Source organism: Chelonia mydas, chromosome 6, assembly GCF_015237465.2.
Source record: "Chelonia mydas isolate rCheMyd1 chromosome 6, rCheMyd1.pri.v2, whole genome shotgun sequence".
Lineage (NCBI taxonomy): Eukaryota > Metazoa > Chordata > Testudines > Cheloniidae > Chelonia > Chelonia mydas.
Genome location: NC_051246.2, coordinates 126,652,467 through 126,674,544, shown reverse-complemented (window position 1 = coordinate 126,674,544; position 22,078 = coordinate 126,652,467). Strand labels below are relative to the sequence as shown.

The 22,078-nt window shown below is 48.9% G+C and overlaps 1 protein-coding gene across 9 annotated transcripts in view; it reads right to left on the bottom strand.

Annotated features, from left to right (window-relative positions):
- TRIM9 (tripartite motif containing 9) overlaps positions 1-22,078 on the bottom strand; it is a 123,981-nt gene that overhangs the window by 22,804 nt on the left and 79,099 nt on the right. For 7 of the 9 annotated variants that reach the window (XM_037901329.2, XM_043548933.1, XM_037901331.2 and 4 more), the window contains exons 4-6: positions 13,375-13,485; positions 11,570-11,723; positions 4,722-4,879 (exon numbers count right to left, since the gene is read on the bottom strand). In XM_037901329.2, the coding sequence (XP_037757257.1) occupies positions 4,722-4,879; positions 11,570-11,723; positions 13,375-13,485 (423 nt within the window). The remainder of the gene's footprint in view (positions 1-4,721; positions 4,880-11,569; positions 11,724-13,374; positions 13,486-22,078) is intronic. The other 2 variants (XM_037901334.2, XM_037901330.2) reach the window with 1 other exon arrangement.

The window sequence follows — 22,078 nt, the reverse complement described above, 5'->3', positions numbered from 1 at the left end:
TTTTGCCTCCCACTATCCTAAACCACCTTTTGCCTCCCACTATCAAATGAACCCCCGTCACAAGTTAGAGCAGCCTCAGGAGTGCTCTAATCTCTGTCAGCTGGAGCAGACTTTCATGACGACACCAAGCTGGGAGGGGTTGCAAGCACTTTGGAGGATAGGTTTAAAATTCAAAATGACCTTCACAGATTGGAGAACTGGTCTGAATTCAACAAGATTGAATTCAATAGAGACAAGTGCAAAGTACTTCACTTAGGAAGGAAAAATCAAACGCACAACTTCAAAACGGGGAACAACTGGCTTGGAGGTAGGACTGCTGGAAAGGACCTGGGGGTTACAGTGGATCACAAGTTGAATACGAGTCAACAGTGTGATGCAGTTGCAAAAAAGGCTAGTATCATTCTGGGGTGTATTAACAGGAGTGTTGTATGTAAGACACAGGAAGTAACTGTCTCAAGCTGCTTGGCGCTGGTGAGGCCCCAGCTGCAGTACTGTGTTCAATTCTGGGCACCACCACTGAGGAAGGATGTGGACAAATAGGAGAGAGTCCAGAGAAGAGCCACAAAAATGATAAGGTTTAGAAAACCTGACCTGTGAAGAAAGGTTAAAAAAACAGTGCCTGTTTAGTCCTGAGAAAAGAAGGCGGGGGAGGGGGGGCACCTGATAACAGTCTTCCAATATGCTGACCATTATAAAGAGGATGGTGATCAGTTGTTCTCCATGTCCACTGAAGGTAGGACAAGAAGTCATGGGCTTAATCTGCAGCAAGGGAGATTCAGATAAGATATTAGGAAAAACGTTTAACTGTAAGGGCTGTTAAACTCTGGAATAGGCTCCAAGGGAGATCATGGAGAAAGGCCTTAGTGGGGGACGTGTAGCTAAGCACCCCTTTAGCACGACTGGGATCATGGCTACTGATCATCCCGTCTTCATCCTTCATCACCTTGTGCAATGGTGAGCAAGGGCACGGCCACATGAGGGATGTGACTTCACCCACGCTGGAGCACTGCAGCCCCTTGCAAGGACCTGCAGGCTCCAGCCCTATCGGAGTACATGAGCTGGTTTTAAAGCACTAGGCCACTATGCAGCTGGTGGTGCATGACTCCTGGGATCATGGGCACATTATGGAGGCAGCCCTCTCAGCATTGGGAGAAAGGACGTGGAGAACTTGGCGCGGCTCGGCATGCAGAGACCCTGTCTGATTCTGGAGTGGCAGGGACTCCAGGCAGCCATGCCCAGTCCTGCTTTATTGGAAGGAACAGGAGGCTTTGACAGTGAGGCAGCTAAAGTAAAAAACTTGGTGGTCTTGAGGCTTTGAGAGTCCTCTAGAGAGGACACTGAATAGCTGAGTTTAATTGTCCTTCAGTCACATTATGAATATGTTTACTCCTGAGGGCATTCTGGGCAAAAAAATTAAAAAAATTCTGAGCCAACAAATTAAAAATTCTGTCCAAAATATTTTAAAATTCTGCAAGTTTTATTTGTTAATAAATAAATGCAGAGGCTCCAGCATGGCAGTGGGGAACACAGGCCACTGGCTGCACTGAGGTAGGAGATTGCCTTGCAGCCTGCCTGCCCACCCCCAGGACACGGACTCAGCAGTGAGGCTGCACCCGACCCTGACACAGCAGGGCCTGGGCCTGCCCCAGAAATACCCTGGGGCTCTGCCCCTCTGCACCAGGTGTGGGGCAAGCAGGCTCAACCAGGCAGGATCCAAGTGTGGAGGGGCTCAGTGTGGGGGGATCCAGGTGTAGGGTGAGAGGATTCTGTGTGGGACAATCTGGGTGCAGGCAGTTCAGGGCGGGGGTCTAGGTGTGAGGGGGATTTGGATGCACAGAGGCTCATTTTGGGGGGCGGGGTTCCAGGTGCAGGGGTAATGGGACTCTGCAGGGGCTTCCAGGTGAAGGTGGCTAGGGTTCAGTGGAAGGGTCTGGGGGTCTCAGTTGGGGGTTTGGGTGCTGGGGAAGTGGGGCTTGGTGGAGTGGGGATCTGGGTGCAGCTAGTTGGGGGTTAGTGGTGTGGGGGCTCAGGGTGGTGCAGGGGGTGGGGCATCGGGGTGGGGGGTTAAGTGCAGGGAGCTCAGTGAGGGGTGGTCTGGGTGCAAGGGTGGAGGTCCAGAGGCAGGGGTTCTGGATGCAAGGGGGCTCCAGATGCAGGGGCTGAGGTTCAGTGGGGTGGGGTTCAGGTATAGAGGGCTAGGGTGGTTCTGGATGTAGTGGGTGAGGCTTGGCAGGGGTGTCTGGCTATGGAAGATCCAGATGCACGGGGGTTGGGTGGATGGGGGAGCATCTTCCTGTACAGTGACCCCTCCCCCCCACAGCTGAGGAGCAATGGGGGCAGGAAGCAGGGGAAGATGCTGAGCTCCTTGCAGCTGAGGGAGGTTTCTTGGGGTGGGTCTGACACAGCCCCAGCCACTCCTTGCAGGAGAAGAGGAAGTCCCATCCTGTCCTGCCTCCAGCCCAGCTGGAACTAGCACCTGATCCCAGCCCAGGATAGGAGCCACTGGCTGGGGTGTCCCCAGCCCCTGGGTGATTTACCCCTCTGCCAGCTGCCTGAAACAATGTACCTGCTCTGCTAGCGAGTGGTACGGGACTGCTCTTGCAGCTTCCCTTGTCTTTCTGACAGGGAAGCAATTTTTCTGCAGGAAAGCAAAGAAATCTGCAGGGGACATGAATTCTGCACACACGCAGTGGCGCAGAATTCCCCCAAAAGTAATACATCTGTGGGATTCTGAAACAAAAGGTGATTTCCTTTTACTTCCTGGCCCCAGCTAGAAAGCTTTATTCCCTGCACCTTTCTCTCATTAAACTCAATACATCCCCTCTGTCAACTGCCCAGCTTCTGCTCTGGATCTCGCCCGGCTGTGTCATGTGCAGCTGGAGTTCAGGAAACACGGTGGGCTGCTCTCTCCTGCCTGCTTTGAATGGTGATGAATATGCTAGAGAATAATTATGAGCATGTCGGATCAGAGAAAAATCACATTTTAATTGTATAATTACAGCAATTTAAAAGTCCCCAAGACTTAAACGCCTCTGACTGCCTGTAGTCTAGCAAACCGCAATCCTCCATGGGAATTAGCAGCCTTTGCAAGAGATGTTTGGCAGCCTACTTTAAGCTGTTCAAAAATTGCTTTAAAATGAGTTCTTCTCATTTCCAAAGCATGCTGATCATCAAGGCAGATATTATCCAACAACAACAAAATACTCTGCCCTGCAGCCTCAGTTCACCTGACCTCCCAAATACCATTCTTTGACGTTAGTGGGAAGGAAGGATGAAGAGTTTGGAGAAGTTCTCAATCACTCATTATAAGGGTAAGGCATAAGCATCACCTGATTCTGCAGCCATTATGTGAGTAATCTTCCTGCTCATGTGAGTAGGAGCTGCAGGCTTCAGCCTTAAGTGAACTTCCACTCTCCTATCTACCCCCAGTAAACAAACTACACACACACCTGGGGCCAAATTCTGCGCTCGACGACAATGGGAAATAAAGTGAGTCAGACTGAACAGTGTAACCAGGGGCAGGATTTTGTGAGTATCTGCAGTGCAAATGCGTCTGGAAGTGGATTTGAAAACAAGAAAAAAATCCACCCGCAGTTTGGAAATATTTTCGCATAGATAAAAAAAGGCAGGAATGCAAACTGATTAAAAAAAATTGAAGACCTATCCTTAGGTTCAGCCACCTCTGTGCTCCCCTGATCCCACGATTGGCTATTGGTCACCTTGCCCCTATGTGTAACTTAAATTTTTCAGCCACACGAGGGCTCCTTCCAAGTGAAGGAGAGAATCAGATACAATGTCTGAAATGAAAAGTGGAGAGAGAGAGAGAGAGAGAGAGAGAGAGAGAGAGAGAGAGAAAAGGAGGACTTGTGGCACCTTAGAGACTAACCAATTTATTTGAGAGAGAGTTTCTCCAAGAGGGAACCTGATGTATGTGGTCATGGCTAAAGACTAACAGCTTAACTGTCTAACAATGAAAGTTACCGGGGAAGCCATTTCCCTGCAGGGTCCTGCTATCACTACTGTATCTTTGCAGGAGTGACTCTCATGTAGAATTGGTAGGCCCTGTGTAATAATCTATCCCGAGCCACTGCTACAGAACAACTGTGCGGTGTCTTCCATCATGGCAAGCACTCTTTGGCTGATAGTTTCAACAATCTCTGAACTGGTGTCTACAGTCGACTGTTGTGAGACCACTTCACTTCCCCCTGCAAGGTTAGGCAGCTGGGTTTTTAATCCACAGACTTTTAAGGCCAGAAAGGACCACTCTGGCTATCTGGTCTGATCTCCTGGGTCACACAGGCCACAGACTATCACCCGCATCAAGTCCCTCACAATAAGAATATTCATTGGAATAAAAACCAGACTGAAGCTGTTGACAAAAAGTGAAACATTCAGTTCACATCCGGGAGAAGCTTTTACTGTATAGAAATAAACAACATACGAACTCTTCTAAAAACAATACAAAACCGGCCTGATGCCCCACTGCCGTGCGCCTCGTGGGATCATTCACACCTGTGTAACCTGAGTGAAAACAGTACATGAGGCTTAAGATTTCTCTGATTCTACAAGGCAGTGGCAGGCTCTCCAGCCCAGTGTATCTCTGCAGAATAGAAGCCTGCTTCCTGTCTGTCCGCAATGCTCCTGTGTGGCTCGCTCATCACTGGCCTGGTCTTCCACGTAAGGCATGTTTTATCAGTGGAACAGGTGCTCTCAATACCTACCCTGAACTGACCACCGTTCCCATCATCCAGCTCTAGAATATATCCTTCCACCTGCACGGTCGACAAAGGGGGCTGTTTCCAGGACAACGTGGCGCTGTTGTTGTGGGTGCAACATTCTTCTAGCTGTAGGATTGGGGGTGCCGGCACTGGAGAGGAAGCTAAACAAAAATTAGTGTAACCCTGGCTTCTACGACCGCAGTGGACATCCGGCGTAGCAAGCGCATTCAAATAGCATGTAAACTCATGCACACTTTGGCCAGTATATGGAGGCCACGTTTATAAGCTTGTTACCTAGTCTGCATTTCGCACTGGATTTAAGGTAAAATCTCATGGGACTGAGGCACAGAGGAACAAGAAGGGACTGGGTTTTCTCACTTACTTCCCGTGAGAAGATTTGCAGAATTTGGGTTTTCATCAGCTTGTCAACGTGAAATTTTACTGGGGCTACTTCATTTTCTCTTACATTTGCTTTCGAATAAATTTTGGATGAGTGTGAAAACATAGCACCACACCCCCAGGTGTGAGAGCGAGGCTCCCATACATAAGCCTCCCATCACAACGGCATAACCAAAGACCAGGAAGGTCAAAGGAGCACCTTCCCGATGTACTCTGAGAGTCTGGCTTCAGAGGGACAGGCATTATCATTCCCGGATGAGATCACGGCCACTGGTTGCAGCATCAGGGGAAAGAGTGGGTCTAATTCACCTCTCTGTTACCCCAGGTTTCCGCCATGCAACTTCATTGCAATCAAAAGAGTTACAGCAGTGTATCAATAGAATAGCAGAGGGGTGAGTCGGGCTCACGGCCTTTGCAATGACTTGTGGCTTGAGGTGCACCTGATCTTCCTCATGGTGGGTCATGAAGGAGCAGTAATTCTGGGGAGGAGGGGGGGTGTCGCTGTGATGGGTGCGGTGAGCCACATACAACAAGAGATAAATATGTTTTCAATTGTGCTAATTCAGTGTGAGTAAATGTTCTGGGTGGACATCGCTGTTGACCAAAGTTGGCCAACGATCTTCAAAAGCGGTACAGTGAATTTCACCACAAAATCTTGCGACTGTACCTCAGCCAACCCACAGTCACCAGTGAACATAGTATGGACTCCATGGGTACGTCCACACAGCAGCTAAACACCCACAGGTGGCCCAGGTCAGCTGACTCGGGCGCACAGGGCTTTGGCTGTAAAATTACTGTGTAGATGTTCGGGCTTGGGCTGTAGCTCGAGCTCTAGGGCCCTGCAAAGGGGAAGGTCCCAGAGCCCAGGCTCCAGCCCGAATCCCAACATCAACACTGCCGTTTTACAACCCCGCAGCCCGAATCAGCTGACCCTGGCCAGCCGCGGCTGTGCTGCGGGTCTATTGTTCCAGTGTAGACGTACCCCAGGTGGCATTCATGGCTGGGCTTCTTTGCTGACTCACTCAAGCAAATTGCCAGAGTCAGTTGTAGGGGTGGGTTTTGTCGGTGCTCATGTCCATTAGGAAGTGTACTGAAACCATAGCAATAAATTGATTTCACGGAGGCCGCCAAACAGGGACCAGCCGGTAACTACTTTCAGTCTCCAGTCTTTGTTGCGTTAGAACCAGTGATGGAGAGGAAAAAGGCTGAATAGTTCATAGCCAAACCTCCGTGTGTGCTCCTGCCCAAGACAAAGTCATTTGATGGTATTTTCTGCTCCAGCAGGAGCATTAGCTCATCTGCAATAAACAAAAAGTACAAAGAAGGAGGTCTGCTCCTGCTCTACAAAAGACTTGGGGGAGACCCCACAGGGAAAGGGGACCCGCTTCTCCCAGCCCCTAGCTGACCCCACAGTGATACTTAACCTCTCTACTGAAACATTTACTACCACGGGGGAAAAACCCCACCCACTTCCTTAGTCCAGACTTCGCATATTCCAGCCCCGTTCCCTATCTATATAGCACTTGCCAGCTTGCACAACAGGAGAGAAATGATATGTATTACAATCCAGTCTGCTAGGGGAAGAAGAGACGGAATTACTTTTAATGATTCGACACATATAGCTGAGCTGCATCAAAACTTCTTGGGCAGAAGTCGCAGAGGGTCACCTGGGGAATTAGTGCCAGACGGGAGTGATGTGTGGGCATCACGGCACCGGCAGGTTTTAAGGAGGGACAAATGCCTTGTTCGGTATAATTCAGTGGGTAGGTCAGACACCTGTAACATGTAAACTGTGGCTATGCCAGCACTGGGAGTGGGGACTGCCTGCTCTGCTGAGGGTGAAGGGAGGCTTTGCGTATGGGGCAATCCTGGTGCCAGGGGTTTGAGAGATTCTTGGCAAGTTTTGTCTAAACTGGGCCCACAGGGCCTGGGTGGCTGAATTCCCTCAACAGCAGAACGAATCTCGTTCTCCGACAGCCTGGCGGCAGACCAGATCTCCAGCTTCCGACACACCTAAAACGCACAGCCCTGTGTTTCCCCGTCTCACAAGGTCCCCAGAGCCACAGGCCGACAGCAGTGCTGCAGCTGGCTTAAAGGCACATCCCAGCAAAGCAGCAACTTGGCCGCCTTTCTGGCGGGGTCTTTCTGCTTCACGGCTTCCCCCCTTCCCCAGATTTTCTCGCCTTTTCAGTCTTAAAAGAAGGGAACAGGAAAAGCACAACACAGGCGTAAAGGGGAGGAGAATGGGAGGCGGCAGGTGGGGAAGGGAGATAGGGGCAGTGTGCAAAGGGAAAGGTATGAACGCCGGAAGAGAAAAGCCACAGGCTGGCACTCAGATACACTGGAGGAACCCTCAGCTGCCCTGTTAATGACCCCCTGGCACCACACGAGCAGCACCAGGAGGGCAGATCACAAGCCACAGACCATATCTGGGAGACCTAAGCCATGTGGCTCATGTCTGGGGCAGCCTCCCCGGGGTAATCACGATTTGTCTCAGGGGGTTTCTCCAGTGCACTGCGCAAACAGGCTTTTCTCCAGCAGCTGTGAGACGTTGTCCTTTCCCAGCAGTGTGCTCCCTATGGCTCCAGTGTGACAGCTGTCCTGCGTGTTCCCTTCCATTCCTCAAGTCTGATCTGCCCCCCCTTTATACCCAGTATCTCAGCTCAGGGCCTTCCCCCACATCGGTGCCTTTAGGGCAGGAGCTGCTCTCTGGGCCGCGAGCAGCTGGCGCTGGTTCGTCACCTCCTGGCTCAGCAGGTTTGTGTTCTGAAGAACTGAAATGGCACTTCCTCCCCCCGGGGGGGCAATGCGGCCCTGGTCCCACCGCCGCAGAGGGTGCAACTGTGCTGTCAGCAGGCTACGTGGCGGAGCATGTACGCCAGCCGTTACGGCTGCATCAGCAGCAGCAGATTGGAAATCAGCCAGTTTACGTCCATATCCTATGTGCCCCTGGGGGGTCTTTCTACGCGGCAGGCTGAGCGCTAGGTCATGTATTCCACCCACCGAAGAGCTTGTCTATACAGTAATGCCTCACTTAACGCCCTCCCGCGCAACGTTGTTTTGATGTTACGTCCCTGCTCCATTAGGGAACAGGCTCGTTTAAAGTTGTTCAACGCTCCCTTATAACGTCGTTTGGCTGCCTGCTCTGTCCATTGCTTGCAGGATTCTGTGGAAGAGCAGCGACTTCAGAAGGGAGCATTGCACAACGTCCTCTTCTCCGCCTCCTCCCCCTCCCTCCCAGCGCTTCCCCCGCTGCCAAACTGCTGTTTGGCAGCGCTTAGGACTTTCTGGGAGGGAGGGGGAGGAGCGGGGAAGCGTCGCACTCGGGGAAGGAGGCAGCGAGGCGGGGGCGGGGGGAGCTTCGCTGCCGGTGGGTGCAGAGCACCTGTTAATTTTTCACCATCAACCGGGACCGAACTCTGCCAGCATTCAGGAGGTTGGAGGGGAGGGGGGAAGAGCTCCACAAACATCATTGATGAGTATAGTATTAAATTGTTTAAAACTTGTACCTGTATTAAATTGCTTGTTTAAAATTGTTTAAAACTTATACTGTTTATGTATATAATGCCTTTTGTCTAGCAAAAACAATTTCCTTGGAACTTGACCCCACCATTTACATGAAATCTTATGGGAAAATTGGATTCGTTTAACATTGTTTCGCTTAAAGTCGCATTTTTCAGGAACATAACTGCAATGTTAAGTGAGGAATTACTGTACAGGAGACTCTGCTGTACCCTCCCAGGGACGAAGCGCACTCCCACTCACTCGCCTCATTCCTTCCATGCCCTTTCTTGGCCTGTCCCTCCCTCTCCGAGCGTGCTAGGTAGGGTCCCAGCATGTGCCGCCATTTCCTTCCATTATTACTTAGCTCCGAAAGGAAGGGGAGGGGCTCAATCATCTTACACCCAATATCAGAGCTCCAGAATACGGCCATTCGGGGCTACATCAAACACGTCTGCAAAGGGAGAAGAATAAGGCCCTGCCCCTCCAAACCGAGTACTGAGGGGAGGGATAGCTCAGTGGTTTGAGTATTGGCCTGCTAAATCCAGGGTTGTGAGTTCAATCCTTGAGTGGGCCATTTAGGGATCTGAGGCAAAAAAAAATTGGGGACTGGCCCTGCTTTGAGCAGGGGGTTGGACTAGATGATCTCCTGAGGTCCCTTCCAACTCTGATATTCTGTTCTATTCTAAGTCGTGGGAACACGGCAGTGGGAACAGGGCAGCAGGTGTGCACCCACGGCTCGTAGCGCTCGGGCAGGGGCAGAGCTGTACCCCTTTCCCCCCCCACGCCAGTCAGCCGAGCGGGAGCATGCCGCATGCTTCTAAAGACGGAAGCAATTTACTCCTGCCCAGCACAATCCTGGGGCAGCAGCGGGATTGGAGCTCTGAGGGGAACCTCTGAGGCCCAGGGCCTCCCCACAGGTTGGTGCAGTTTGTGCAGCACCTATTGCTCAGGCCCACGGCGTTCCTGGCCCACGTCGGGAAATGGTCTTCATTGTGTGGTTGCCCAGTTATGTGATTCTCGTGAATTCCGTGTATTCTTAATGCAAAGGGAAAGGGAAAGACAGCTAAGCCAGCGGCAGACTTGCTTTTGCTACTTAAAAACAAACCCTTAGGCTAAATTATTAATACAAGGGAGGAAGGAGACTTCCCACGGCCTGCACGATTTGTGTGCAAGCTGCAGAGAAAGTTCAGCCCTGACTGAGTTTGATCAGACTTTCAGTCTTCACCACTCTATTAAAAATACAGCTGGTGCTTTAAAACAATGGTCCAATTAACTAACGGTGAGTCATGGGTGCGCTAAGTGTCAAGGTGTTTGTCATCTATCAACTAATTGCACATCAGAACATCCAGCTGAGACAGCAATGAATGCCCAGGGCCAGATCCTGAGCCGGTGACCTTGAAGTCACTAGAGCTACCCCAATGGACACCACAAGCAGTCAAGAGGTGTAAGCTTGGCTCCACCCAATCACAGTTTGCTGTGTCACAGACAATTAGCATCTTCTTTCAACTGCCAGGGACTTCACAAGTCGGAAATTGCTCCCAGGTTGCGACGGATCTCTGCGCTCTGTGAATTAATGAGACTTCGCAGAGGTAGACCACCGCGGAACCAGTTGCCCACGAGCAGAGAATATAATCAGGAGGAAATTAAAATTAAGATGAAGTGCTTAAAAAACAAACAACAAAGAAAAACAAAACACAAAAAACAAACAAACAAAAACAAACCCCAAGGAAAAAGCCAAATGATCTGGATGTTGTGGTTCTTTGCTACAACGTAGCGTGCAGAATGTTTCTGGCACGTCTGAGATGATAACGCTCTCGGGCTCAGGCAAATTTGCATTCTTGTTTGAGAGCTGTGCTTTCAAGTCAAGTCATTCAGATTGGAGACAGACAGCACGTTATCTAGGCAATGCAAACCACCATTCAGCAGCGTGTGTGAGAGCTGTGGGCATGTGTGAGGGATGTAGGCATTTCTTTATACTGCTTCAAAACCCTCCCCACTTCACACGCGTGAGAATTCCCACTGAAGCCAAAGGGACAGCGCGCATCAATCAGTCAAGCAGGATTTGGCTCCGAGTGTGAAAAACCTCATCTCCTTTGAGATCTGCACAATTGGGGAACAGGTGGCCTCAGCATCATGGGTTCGGGAATGTTTCCAAAGCACGGCCAGGTGCAGCTGTGCTCTCCCTGACTCTCGTTTAGAAGAGAACACCCTGGGCAGCCAGAGATGCAGGGACAGCAGGTTGTTCCTCCAGTTAAGACAAAATTGAGCCAGGAGGCAAAGAAAAAAAAGAAAACAAAGGCTGGTTCTGATTTCCTGAGCGATCTCATCTGAGTCATTCAGCCTCTTTGTGCTGTGGCTTAATAATGCTGATACCTATGGGTGTTGTGAGGCGAAAGCAATTACAACTTGTGAAGTGCACTGGCCTTTTTGGAGGGAAGGTACTATATCAGATCCCAGTGCTGGGCACCTCCTGCAAAACACGGGCGGCCCCGCCATTGTCAATTGTTTGTACATGGTGCATGCGCACACATGCACTGAGCAAGAGACAGTCCTTCCCCCCAAAACTTCTCCTCTAGACACAAACGGTGGCAGAAAGGAAGGACTACTTTACTACCCCTATTGTACAGCTGGGAAACTGAGGCACAGAGCGACGGAGTGACTTAACCAAGGCCCCGGAGGGAGCCTGTGGCAGAGCTGAGTATTGAATCTGGAACTCCGGAACAGTTGCTTAACCATAGGACCTTCTCTGAGGTTTTAAACCCACCTTCTTAATTTTTATTTGTAAGGAAACAAATATCTTAAAAAACCAAAGTCCCTAGTAGATAAAATTAGCTCCAATGTGTTGCCCCTTTACATCCAGTGATTTTTCATTAAACCCAGAGATTGTGGTGCGCACAAGCCAATGACAGGTGAGTGTTATTTGTTAAATGTACTGAAGATAGGCTTACCTTTCATCTGCACAAAGTCGAGCTGATGGATGGATTGCAGCAAAGGCGCACTGTCCAGGTTTAAATCAAAGTCTGTGGTCATCCTTGGGGTTAGCGTCCCTTTTCCCCACTGGTCCTCGGTCAAGTGCACTCTCCTGATCAGAGCATCGGAAATCTGATTGCAAGAAAGACCTCAGCTATTACGCCCCACTCCAGCAAATGCCTTGTGCCCTAGAAAGAGCTGGTTCTTTATGACAGTAAAAGTCAACAGGGCTTGAAATCAAAGGCTTGCCCACGTTGAGTTTTGGCGTCACTAAAGTTTCATGGTGACGTGAGTTTTGCCATTGACTTCAATGCGGCCAGGGTGTCACCCAAGGGCTCTACCAAGGCCATTCATTTTAGGTTTAGATTTTGTACAGTACTTCAAGCAGAACCAAATCATGTATCTGGAGCTACTGAGCATCTTAGTTAGGCCAAATGAATCAATGCCATCTTATAGGGGTGACCCAATGCCCAGAGACGTCAATGCAAGGGCTTTCACTGGCTGCAGTGAAAAGCCCTTCTTATGAACTATTATTGTTCTTGTGAGCCACGTACTGAGTCTGTCTCCCATTAGGGTCCTGGAGGGCTGCGTGTTGTAATATTTATTCTGGAGATACAATAAGAATCTTCCTCTAAACTCTTCTCCCAGTGTCTGTGTTCCAGTGTTCTCACAGGATGAATTCATTCCTGTTTTGCTTCCTACCTTACATGCCCTACCTTCTCCAGCCTGTTTCAGTCTCTGACGTCCATGTAAGATTTTTTTTTCTCCTTACAGAGGGCCAGTTTCTGATGTCCTTGCTCACAATGAGTAGTAATTTTGCACAGTGCCATTGAAATCATGCAGAGAAAGGTGCTACTCACGTGGGTTAAGGGTATCAGGACCTGCCTCATAGCTAGTGCCGCTGCGTTTCTTGTGACCAACCAGCAGTACACACTCTTAGGGCACAGAGATATGTCTCCCTTGTTCGGTCTTCATTGACAGGTAAAATCTCTAGAAATACACAGCTAATACAGGGTCTGATCCTCCTCATGTTACACCTGATGGGAGTTTAGCTGCTGAGTTCCAGTGGAACAGGACTGGGCCCCAAAATACTAAGGAATCTTCTTAACATCATGCCTATGCTAGACCGAAACTGGCAGGAAGAAAATCTCCCTAGATGACTGGGGCCAATCCAATATGCCACCTTGGAGCCCTCTTCCACACCCCACAAATCCCTAGGGTTGCATCAGCCCGCGGCGCAAGGGAGAGCAACCTTACACTAGCTGGTAACCATGGGGCCTGTTACACTAGAAAGCAGAAGCACCCTGCTGCTGGCCATGTCTCCTCTCCTTGGCCAGGCCCCTGATATGGCTCCTATGCTGGTGGCAGGAAGGGGATGGGGATGGCGTAGAGCTTTAATAATCCTTTACAAAGTATTTTTAGACGTGTGTGTGTGTGTGTGTGTGTGTGTGTGTGTGTGTGTGTGTGTGTGTGTGTGTGTGTGTGTGTGTGTGTGTGTGTGTGTGTAAGAGCGCGCGCTATTAAGTATTACTAAGTATATATTAAGTATTACTAAGTATTATCTAGTGCCTAAATATTCCTGATGGGATTGGCACATTCTTCTAATGACAACGAACATGGACCCATCAACCTGGGGCTGTACTCCTCCGTGGTGTACCTCCACTGATGTCATCCTAGTTACACCGGGGATGAATGTGGCCTCTGGATCTGCACTCGCTCGCCCTCCCAGCCAGCCCAGCTCTTCCGTCCAAAGGCGCCTGGAAGTGAACAGCCACACACCCACCTGTAAAAACCCACTGGGGTCGTTCTCTTTGATGACCTCCAAACAGTACTCCATCAGGCCTGTGGTCTGGCGCAGCTTGACTGTGCAGTGAGAGATCTGGTCTCGTACCACCTGCAACAGGATGAGGAGAGGAGTTTCCAAGTGCAGGTGGAAGCAGTGAGGGTTGAAGGGCATGCGCCCGCCCCCAAAAGGTTAACAGGGGCTTTGCCATTGGGAACAGGATCAGACCATAAAAGGATCAGACTCAAGAACTCTATCAAAGGACGGGAGCAAAAGACTAAAGAGAACATCAAAGACAGGAGTTAAATAATTGGCCTCCAGAGCCCTGAATCCATGAAGAGCACACAACTGGATTGGATTAATTATTCAGACTAGTGGGTTAGATGTATCTCTGCCCACAGCACACCATTAATACGAGGACACAACACAGAAACAGCTGAGTTACAAATAACTGTTTACTCACTATACACAACACACATGGCCCAGCTACAGATAGACACAGCCACTCTGGTAAGGATCTAGTGGCTTCTGCAGCAGAAGACAGGGAGACCCACTAGAGGGTTTCCAAAGTATTCTAAAAGGGGGCTACCTACTTCCTATCATCCTCAGCTGGTGTCGATCAGTGGAGTGACTCTGTTTCCAAGGAAGACGTGCCTGTTTATCAGCTCAGGGTCCGGCCCTGTATTTTTAAACTAAACACATATAAACTTCAACATTATCGATTACTATTAGCAGTAACAACACCTAGTCCTTATCTAGCACGTTTCATCAGCAGTTCTCAAAGCGCTTTTCAAAAGAGGAATCACAATCCCCAATGGGGAAACTGAGGCACAGATTGGTGAAGTGGCTTGCCCAAGGGCAACCAGAAGCAGAGCTGGGACTAGACCCAAGGTCTCCTAAGTCCCAGTCTGGTGCCCTTATTTACTTACAAGGCTACACTGCCTCCTTCCCCTAGTGGTGGGCTGTAGTGAAACTAACTTCTTCCCAAATGCCAGTGCTGTCAGTAAAAATAGGGTCCTCAGACGCCTCCTTCGTTTATTAATCCCCAGATCTGGAGGACAGGTCAAGGTGAATTACTTAGCGCTACCCACAAATGACCAGCAAGAATCCGTCCGCAAGAACGCCTGGCACTCCACAGATACAGTCACTACATCTCTCTTTACAGTCCCCGTAAAATCACTGCTTCTTTATGTAATTTACTCTGTGGCTCTCCAGACCATGTTCGCTATGAAGACGCATCAGTTCAATTGTAGGGGGTCCCTAGAAAGGGAAGTGCTGCATGACCCTAGTAGCAGAATACAAATGGGTGCACTGACCCTGATCTGCCCAGAAAAATAGCAACAATTTATACCAGACGTCTATACAGGCAGGAAATCACAGAACATCACCGTGCTGAATCCTAGTAACGGGAACATTAACATGCCCATCTTTGACCCTTCCCCATGGTCCTTTTTCACTGTGAGTCACTGGAATGAGTCAATCTTTCTCAGCTCTGGCCCTTGGGTCTCCTGACAGTGAGTTCTGGGAGATGGCGTCAGTGCTTACGACCGGCTGGCACTTCAGGGCAAAATTCTCCCCTCTGACCTTTACTGCCAATCTCTTACCTGCCGCAACGGATTTTTGCTGCATACTCTGCACTTATTCAGCATACAGGACTTCAGCTGATGTCGATGGAAGTTTTGTGCACAGGGTACGCAAGAGAGATGCTTCGTGGAGGATAAGAGACCTGTAGCACAGGTCAGTGAGAGTAATTTTATCCTTTTGGCTGAATGCTCCAATGGAAGGTCTGAGACGTTTTAAAAAAAGAGCCCAAAGCTTTGTAAAGTTCTCCTTTAGGCCTCAATCAAGCTAACCAATTCAGTAGATCCTATTTGTTTAATGTGGACAGTACAATGTGGACAATGTTTAATACAGACAATAAAGCACAGAATCAGAGAAGATTAGGAAGGGACCTCAGGTCATCTAGGCCAACCCCCTGCTCAAAGCAGGACCAACCCCAACTAAATCATCCCAGCCAGGGCTTTGATGGGATGTTCCATCATCATATGCAGCAACAAACCATTTGAAAAGCCTGCAGTCAATGGAAATGGAGGTCACAGTTTTGCATTCATTGCTACAGTAGTTACACCACAGTATCTATGCACCAGCCAGGTATGTGAATACACAGCCTTACTGGCAAGGTAGCTTCATCTGATGACAAGTGAAACGTATCACCCGAGCATCCTCCTTGCTCAGATACCGTAAGGTGAAATGAAGCATGCGCTAATCTTCTGCCAATGTGACTGGCTGTTAAGAGTGCAATCACTCCTTCAGGCCAATCAAGGAAATCTTGTGTTTCTCAGGTATAATTTAACCACCTATACAGAATTACATACCACACTGAAAACTGTCCAGAGCTCCATGTAACTCAGGCTGATATGCCCACTTATGCAGCAATGCATTAGTTAAAGGATTGCCAACAAATAATTTTCTATATAGCTCCTGATTTGTATCGACTCTCCACTGTGTGCAAAAACCCTTTTGCTGGTTTTATCCCTCTTTCTAGGAAAACATTATATTCAATTTGATTGCTGTGAAACTGAAGCCAGAGAAATCCCCTTTGGTTTAATTCTCTGGGTCTGAATTTGCTTTCACTTACACGGATGCAAACCAGCTCCAAGTTCACTGAAGTCACGAGTTGCACCAATGTACTGAAAAGACAACTCTAGTCTTTCCATGCACCAGCAACCCTAACCATATCAACCCAAGAGGATTCACAACTCCAGGAACAGTGTTAACTAGTGCACTGTTGAGGTAAAACCAGCAGGGGGAGCTCACACATTGTTTTTTGGTATGTTCCACTATACCAAAGTGAAAAGAAAAGGAGTACTTGTGGCACCTTAGAGACTAACCAATTTATTTGAGCATAAGCTTTCGTGAGCTACAGCTCACTTCATCGGATGCTTATGCTCAAATAAATTGGTTAGTCTCTAAGGTGCCACAACTACTCCTTTTCTTTTTGCGAATACAGACTAACACGGCTGCTAATTTGAAACCTGTCATTATACCAAAGTGGTGAATGCTAAAGTTTGCTTTTAATTTTGTGGCAGCATGCAGTAGCGATGGGTTATCTTTCAAGGCCAGGACATAATGCAGAGAGGCTGCCCTCACCAAGGTATGGTAATTAGAAGAGCACATCAGAGTTTTGCCCTAGACATATTAAAGATTTCCCTATAATTTTGAGGAAGATGTAATTCAATGCTAATTTGACACCCAAGTGAGCTGAAACAATTACCCTGAGAGGGAGGAGCACGGCCTAGCGGCCATGCCAGTAGACTAGAGCCCTGAGTTCTACTCCTGGCTCCGCCATTGACAAGCTGTGTGACCGTGCTCAAATCACATCCCTTCTCTGTGCCTCAGTTTCCCTCCTTTGTCTATTTAGATTGTGAGCTCTTTGGGGCAGGGACGTCTCTCACTATAGGTTTGATCTGTGCCTAGCATAGAACCTCTTAGCAAAAGTGTAATATAAATGATAATATATTGCCTATCTTCATAAAATACACTGTCTAACACCAACCAGCCCCTCACACCTCTTCTATTCCTTCTGCCAGCCATTTCTCAAGAAGCTCCTCTGTATCCAGCCTTATGAACTGGGATTTGGCTCTTGTTGTCAAAAAGCTGGTGCCTCATGGGGAGTGAAGTTCCTGGCTCAGCCGCTGTTCTTTCCACAGCACACTGCAGCGAGTGAAGGTCACGGCTTCCACTCACTTTGGTCGCTTGATATACTTTGACATTTTAAATTAGCCGGTTTTAACGACAGCCCCATACACAGCAGCTGTTTGCAGCACGATGCGTGGCCCTAAACTCAGGGGGCTAAAGTCTGCTTTACCTTTCGGGGGAACGGTGCGTGAACAGATTCCCTGCCAGCCAAGGCGTCAGGCTGGTTTCCCTAGTCGCCGCAGACATGGCCTGCCTCTGCTCTGCAGTCCAGCTTTTTAAACCACTTCAGAGCATAGTTAGGGCTAGTTTACAATGGCCAGGGGAATCAAGCTCCTGCCTTGCCTGCACTGTAAAGGGGAAACAGAAGTAGGACTGGGCCCCGAGTTTCATCGCCTGAATAAGCTGAGAGTAACTTGTTCACGGGCCAATAAAAATCTAACCCCGTCTATACCTTTAACACTGCTCCTCTGGGACTTGGCATCTCACTCCAAAGCCATCTCTGCGGCTCTCACCATTGTGTCGAGCATATTCACTTCATGTAAAGTCCTGAGACACCGCATGGATTATCGTTAGCCCTTAGTTTCTTGGTTCTTTGGGGCTGATTCCCTGTTGCCTTGTAACCTGGTCTAGTCATTTACGTTGGTCAAAGTGGGTGCAAAAGACTTCTTGGGCCAGATTCTTGTCTCAGGTGCTTCGGTTCTAAACCCCTGTAATCTGATCGTCTTCAGTGGTGGTACACTAGGGTAAGTAAGGGGATGTCTACACTGCAATAAACAACTCGTGGCTAGCCCGGGTCAGCTGATTCAGGCTCACGGGGCTCAGGCTGCTGAGCTGTCAAATTGCAGTGTAGACATTTGGGCTTGGACTGGAACCTGGGCTTTGGGACCCTGCAAGAACAGAGGGTCCCAGAGCTTGAGCTCTGGCCCAAGCCCGAATGTCTACACTGCAGATTTGTTAACTGTGCAGCCCGAGCCCCATGAACCTGAGTCAGCTGACCTGGGCCAGCCGCGGCCATGTCTTTTATCACAGTGTAGACCCCGTGGCTTTCTCAGATTCTCTCCTCATTGGCAACCTTCCGGACGACCTGCTTCTGGCCATACAGCTGCTCTGCATGATAAGAAGTCGCTGCCCAGTCATGGAACCTGCTCTGGTTCCTAAAGTGCACGTTGCCCACAAACACCAACGCCCAGTGAACGCCACCTGAAGAGACTGTGTGTTTCTCTGTCGGTCGGACCACTGATGGGCTGTGTAATCGCCGGGCCAAATGCACATAAAAGCAGCAGCCTTCCCTTCATCCCATCCTGCTGTGAAAACGCTCCCTTGGGAAATGCACATACTGCTAGGGAGGCAACAAATATGGGATTGGAAAAACAATCTCCTAATCTTCTTTGCGACTTAAATCTTGGTTCAGTTCTTGCCGGATAATGAATTCATGGGCTTCTCCCTACAAAGCCAATGCTTTAATAATATCATCAGTGGAACCACCATCTGCTATACCTGGCAATGCATGTAAATCTCAGATGGTTTTATTTCGGCTAAGTGTTAAATTAAGAAAATGGTTTCAAGGAGAGACTAAGGTCAGTGGCAAGCCAGACTAACCCAGGAGCCTACTACAGATCAGAAGCCCAATGCTGGTTCACATCAGGCCTTGTACTCTTCCTGCACTGCCTGTGTTACTCGCTGCAAAGCAGAGCGCACTGACGCGTACGTGCAGGAGACAATGCGAGTGACCGTACGGGTTGCACTGCAGAGCGCAGGCCCTGGATGTGTGCCGATGAAGCACAAGACTGAACATGGTAATTTTAAACCTACAACATTATGCAAAGTCAAAACATTTACAGTGGTCATCAGCAGTGTGATTAGCTGGGCCTGGACCGGGTCCAACACGTTTATGAAGCAGGATTAATGAAATTCCTGCGTATGTCAATAGACACTGAGCGTTCAGCTGTGAGCACAATCGTCCTGTAATTTGGGCCCACTGCTCACACCCACAAAGCTGGACTCATCTGTGCAGGGCAGGGGAGACTGCACCAGTTTGCAACTGCAGGGCCTCCCTGTAATTCATCTGCTTGAGCAGGAGGGAGCACTGGAGCTTGCATCCCCATGGAAGAGGCTGGGGGGCTCCACCACTTCAAACCTGCAAATCCCACCAGATTATATAAGGGCCTGATCCAAACCCCTCTGCGGTCAATAGAAAGATTCTCATGGACTCCAGGGGGATTTGGAAAAGACCAGAAGAGTCCAGCAACTCTGCTGCACGCATTACTTTGGAACGATACAAACCAAGGATACAAACCAAGCGTTGCTGAATTATGGAACACGCTGGGAAGAGGCTAACAGGATGTAACTGACTGGGTAAGTCATGTTGGGGAGTTTGGCAGTGCTGGGCTGGTTGGGAAAGAGTTCAGAGCAGTTGCTTATGATTTGGTGGTGATCTCTTTGACAACGCAAAGGGATTTTTTTTCTTTACATGCTAAAGGGGGGCACCAACCAGAACCCTCTGTTGCTAATTACTGCCTGTCATGGAGCATTTTTGTCAGCCCCTGCAGCTCACTGCAACCTTAAAATAGGCAATTTATTCCAAAAGCTTTTCTTCCCGGTAAAATGACATTAGCTGTAATTTACATTTTAATACAGCCCCTAAAAGACAATAACATCTGCACTCATCTCTGCACAAGGGTCTGCTTTCCTTTTCAGTATTCGACACTAGGTTACTGGATTTTGCAACCTTCACTACCAAACCTTGGCCCCTCAGAGGTCCAAAGGGTGAGCTAGGCCGGAGCTACCATGCTTGAGGACTCCAGTTTAGGACACCCCGTGAGACTCCAACTCCTGCATGTCACCTGTGATCACTCTCAGGGCTTGTCTCCATGGTGCATTGGTGTGCACCGGAGGTGTGTAAATCTTAGTCTGCACTAGTGTGTTATGAGCTAACTGGCTCTTGTAGATCCTGCTGGTGTGCATGAAAAGTTCCCTAGTGTGGGTTAACACAGTACTGTCTGAAACAGAACTACACTAATGCACATTAAGAAACTTTTAGCGCATGTCAGCAGTGTCCACATAGGTCAGTTAGTGTGTGATATGCTTATGACCAAAGCACCAAGTAGACAAGCCCTCGATCTCCTGAGATGATTATTGCAACAGTCAGGAAGGAATCACCCTATACAGCATTAGCCAGCAGCATTATGCTTTTTCCACTAGTGGAGGCCCATCATCAAAGACAGCCCTCAGTTTGATGGACCAAAGATTTGATCTGGCATGGAAAATCTTATGTCCCTATTAGATCTGGCTGAAAAATGGCAGTGGGGTGGGGTGGGGATGTTGATTTTTGGCTGACATTCAATACTGAAAAATTGTGGTCAAAACTAGGAAAAAGTCAATGTGGAATTTCTGCTGTGGTGCCTCGTGCTCCTGTTCTCCTTTATAGACTGGGTTCTCTGGTCGGACTACATCTCCCACGATGCACCATGGTCTACTCTCTTGGAGGCAGACCCTGTGCATCATGGGAGTCCTTGGCCATCGTGCAGCATGGGAGATGTAAGCCGGTGTAGGAGCCCGGCCCATAGAGGAGAATCATAGAATCACAGAACATTAAGGTTGGAAGAGACCTCAGTAGGTCATCTACTCCAACCCTCTGCTCAAAGCAGGACCAATCCCAACTAAATCATCCCAGCCAGGGCTTTGTCAAGCCGGGCCTTAAAAACCTCTAAGGATGGAGATTCCACCACCTCCCTAGGTAACCCATTCCAGGGCTTCACCACGCTCCTAGAGAAATAGTTTTTCCTAATAGCCAACCTAGACCTCCCCACTGCAACTTGAGACCATTGCTCCTTGTTCTGTCATCCGCCACCACTGAGAACAACCTAGCCCCATCCTCTTTGGAACCCCCCTTCAGGCAGTCGAAGGCTGCTATCAAATCCCCCCTCACTCTTCTCTTCTGCAGACTAAATAAGCCAAATTCCCTCAGCCTCTCCTAGTAGTCATGTGCTCCAGCCCCCTAATCATTTCTGTTGCCCTCCGCTGGACTCTCTCCAATTTGTCCACATCCTTTCTGTAGTGGGGGGACCAAAACTGGATGCAATACTCCAGATGTGGCCACACCACGGCTGAATAGATGGCAATAATCATTTCCCTTGATCTGCTGGCAATGCTCTTACTAATGCAGCCCAATATGCCGTTAGCCTTCTTGGCAACAAGGGGACACTGTTGACTCATATCCAGCTTCTCATCCACTGTAATCCCTAGGTCCATTTCTGCAGAACTGCTGCTTAGCCAGTTGGTCCCAAGCCTGTAGCGGTGCATGGGATTCTTCTGTCCTAAGTGCAGGACTCTGCACTTGTCCTTGTTGAACCTCATCAGATTTCTTTTGGACCAATCCTCCAATTTGTCTAGGTCACTCTGGACCCTATCCCTACCCTCCAGCATATCTACCACTCCTCCCAGTTTAGTGTCATCAGCAAACTTGCTGAGGGTGCAGTTCACGCCATCCTCCAGAACGTTAATGAAGATATTGAACAAGACCAGCCCCAGGACCGACCCTTGGGGCACTCCGCTCGATACCTGCTGCCGACTGGACATTGAGCCGTTGATCACTACCTGTTGAGCCCAACGATCTAGCCAGTTTTCTATCCACCTTATAGACCATTCATCCAATCCATACTTTTTTAACTTGCTGGCAAGAATACTGTGGGAGACCATATCAAAAGAATGGGAACATGCGGTACCTAAACTAAATCTCCCATAGTGCACTGCAGCGGCATTCCCAATCAAAGTATTTTGGTTTTCAGGCATTCATTTTTTGATGAAAAATTGAGAGTTTCCACAGAAAGTGGAGACTACTTGTGAAAAAATTCTCTTTACAAAATCCAATTTTCTGTCAAAACCCAATTTTGACAGAACATTTTCGAGCTGCCTTAGACTCTGAGTTAATAAGGTGATGTTCTTGGTGCCCTGAGAGAAGAGTGCCTAAATTGTTCCCTGCTCTTAAGAGCCCCTTCTCCTTTCA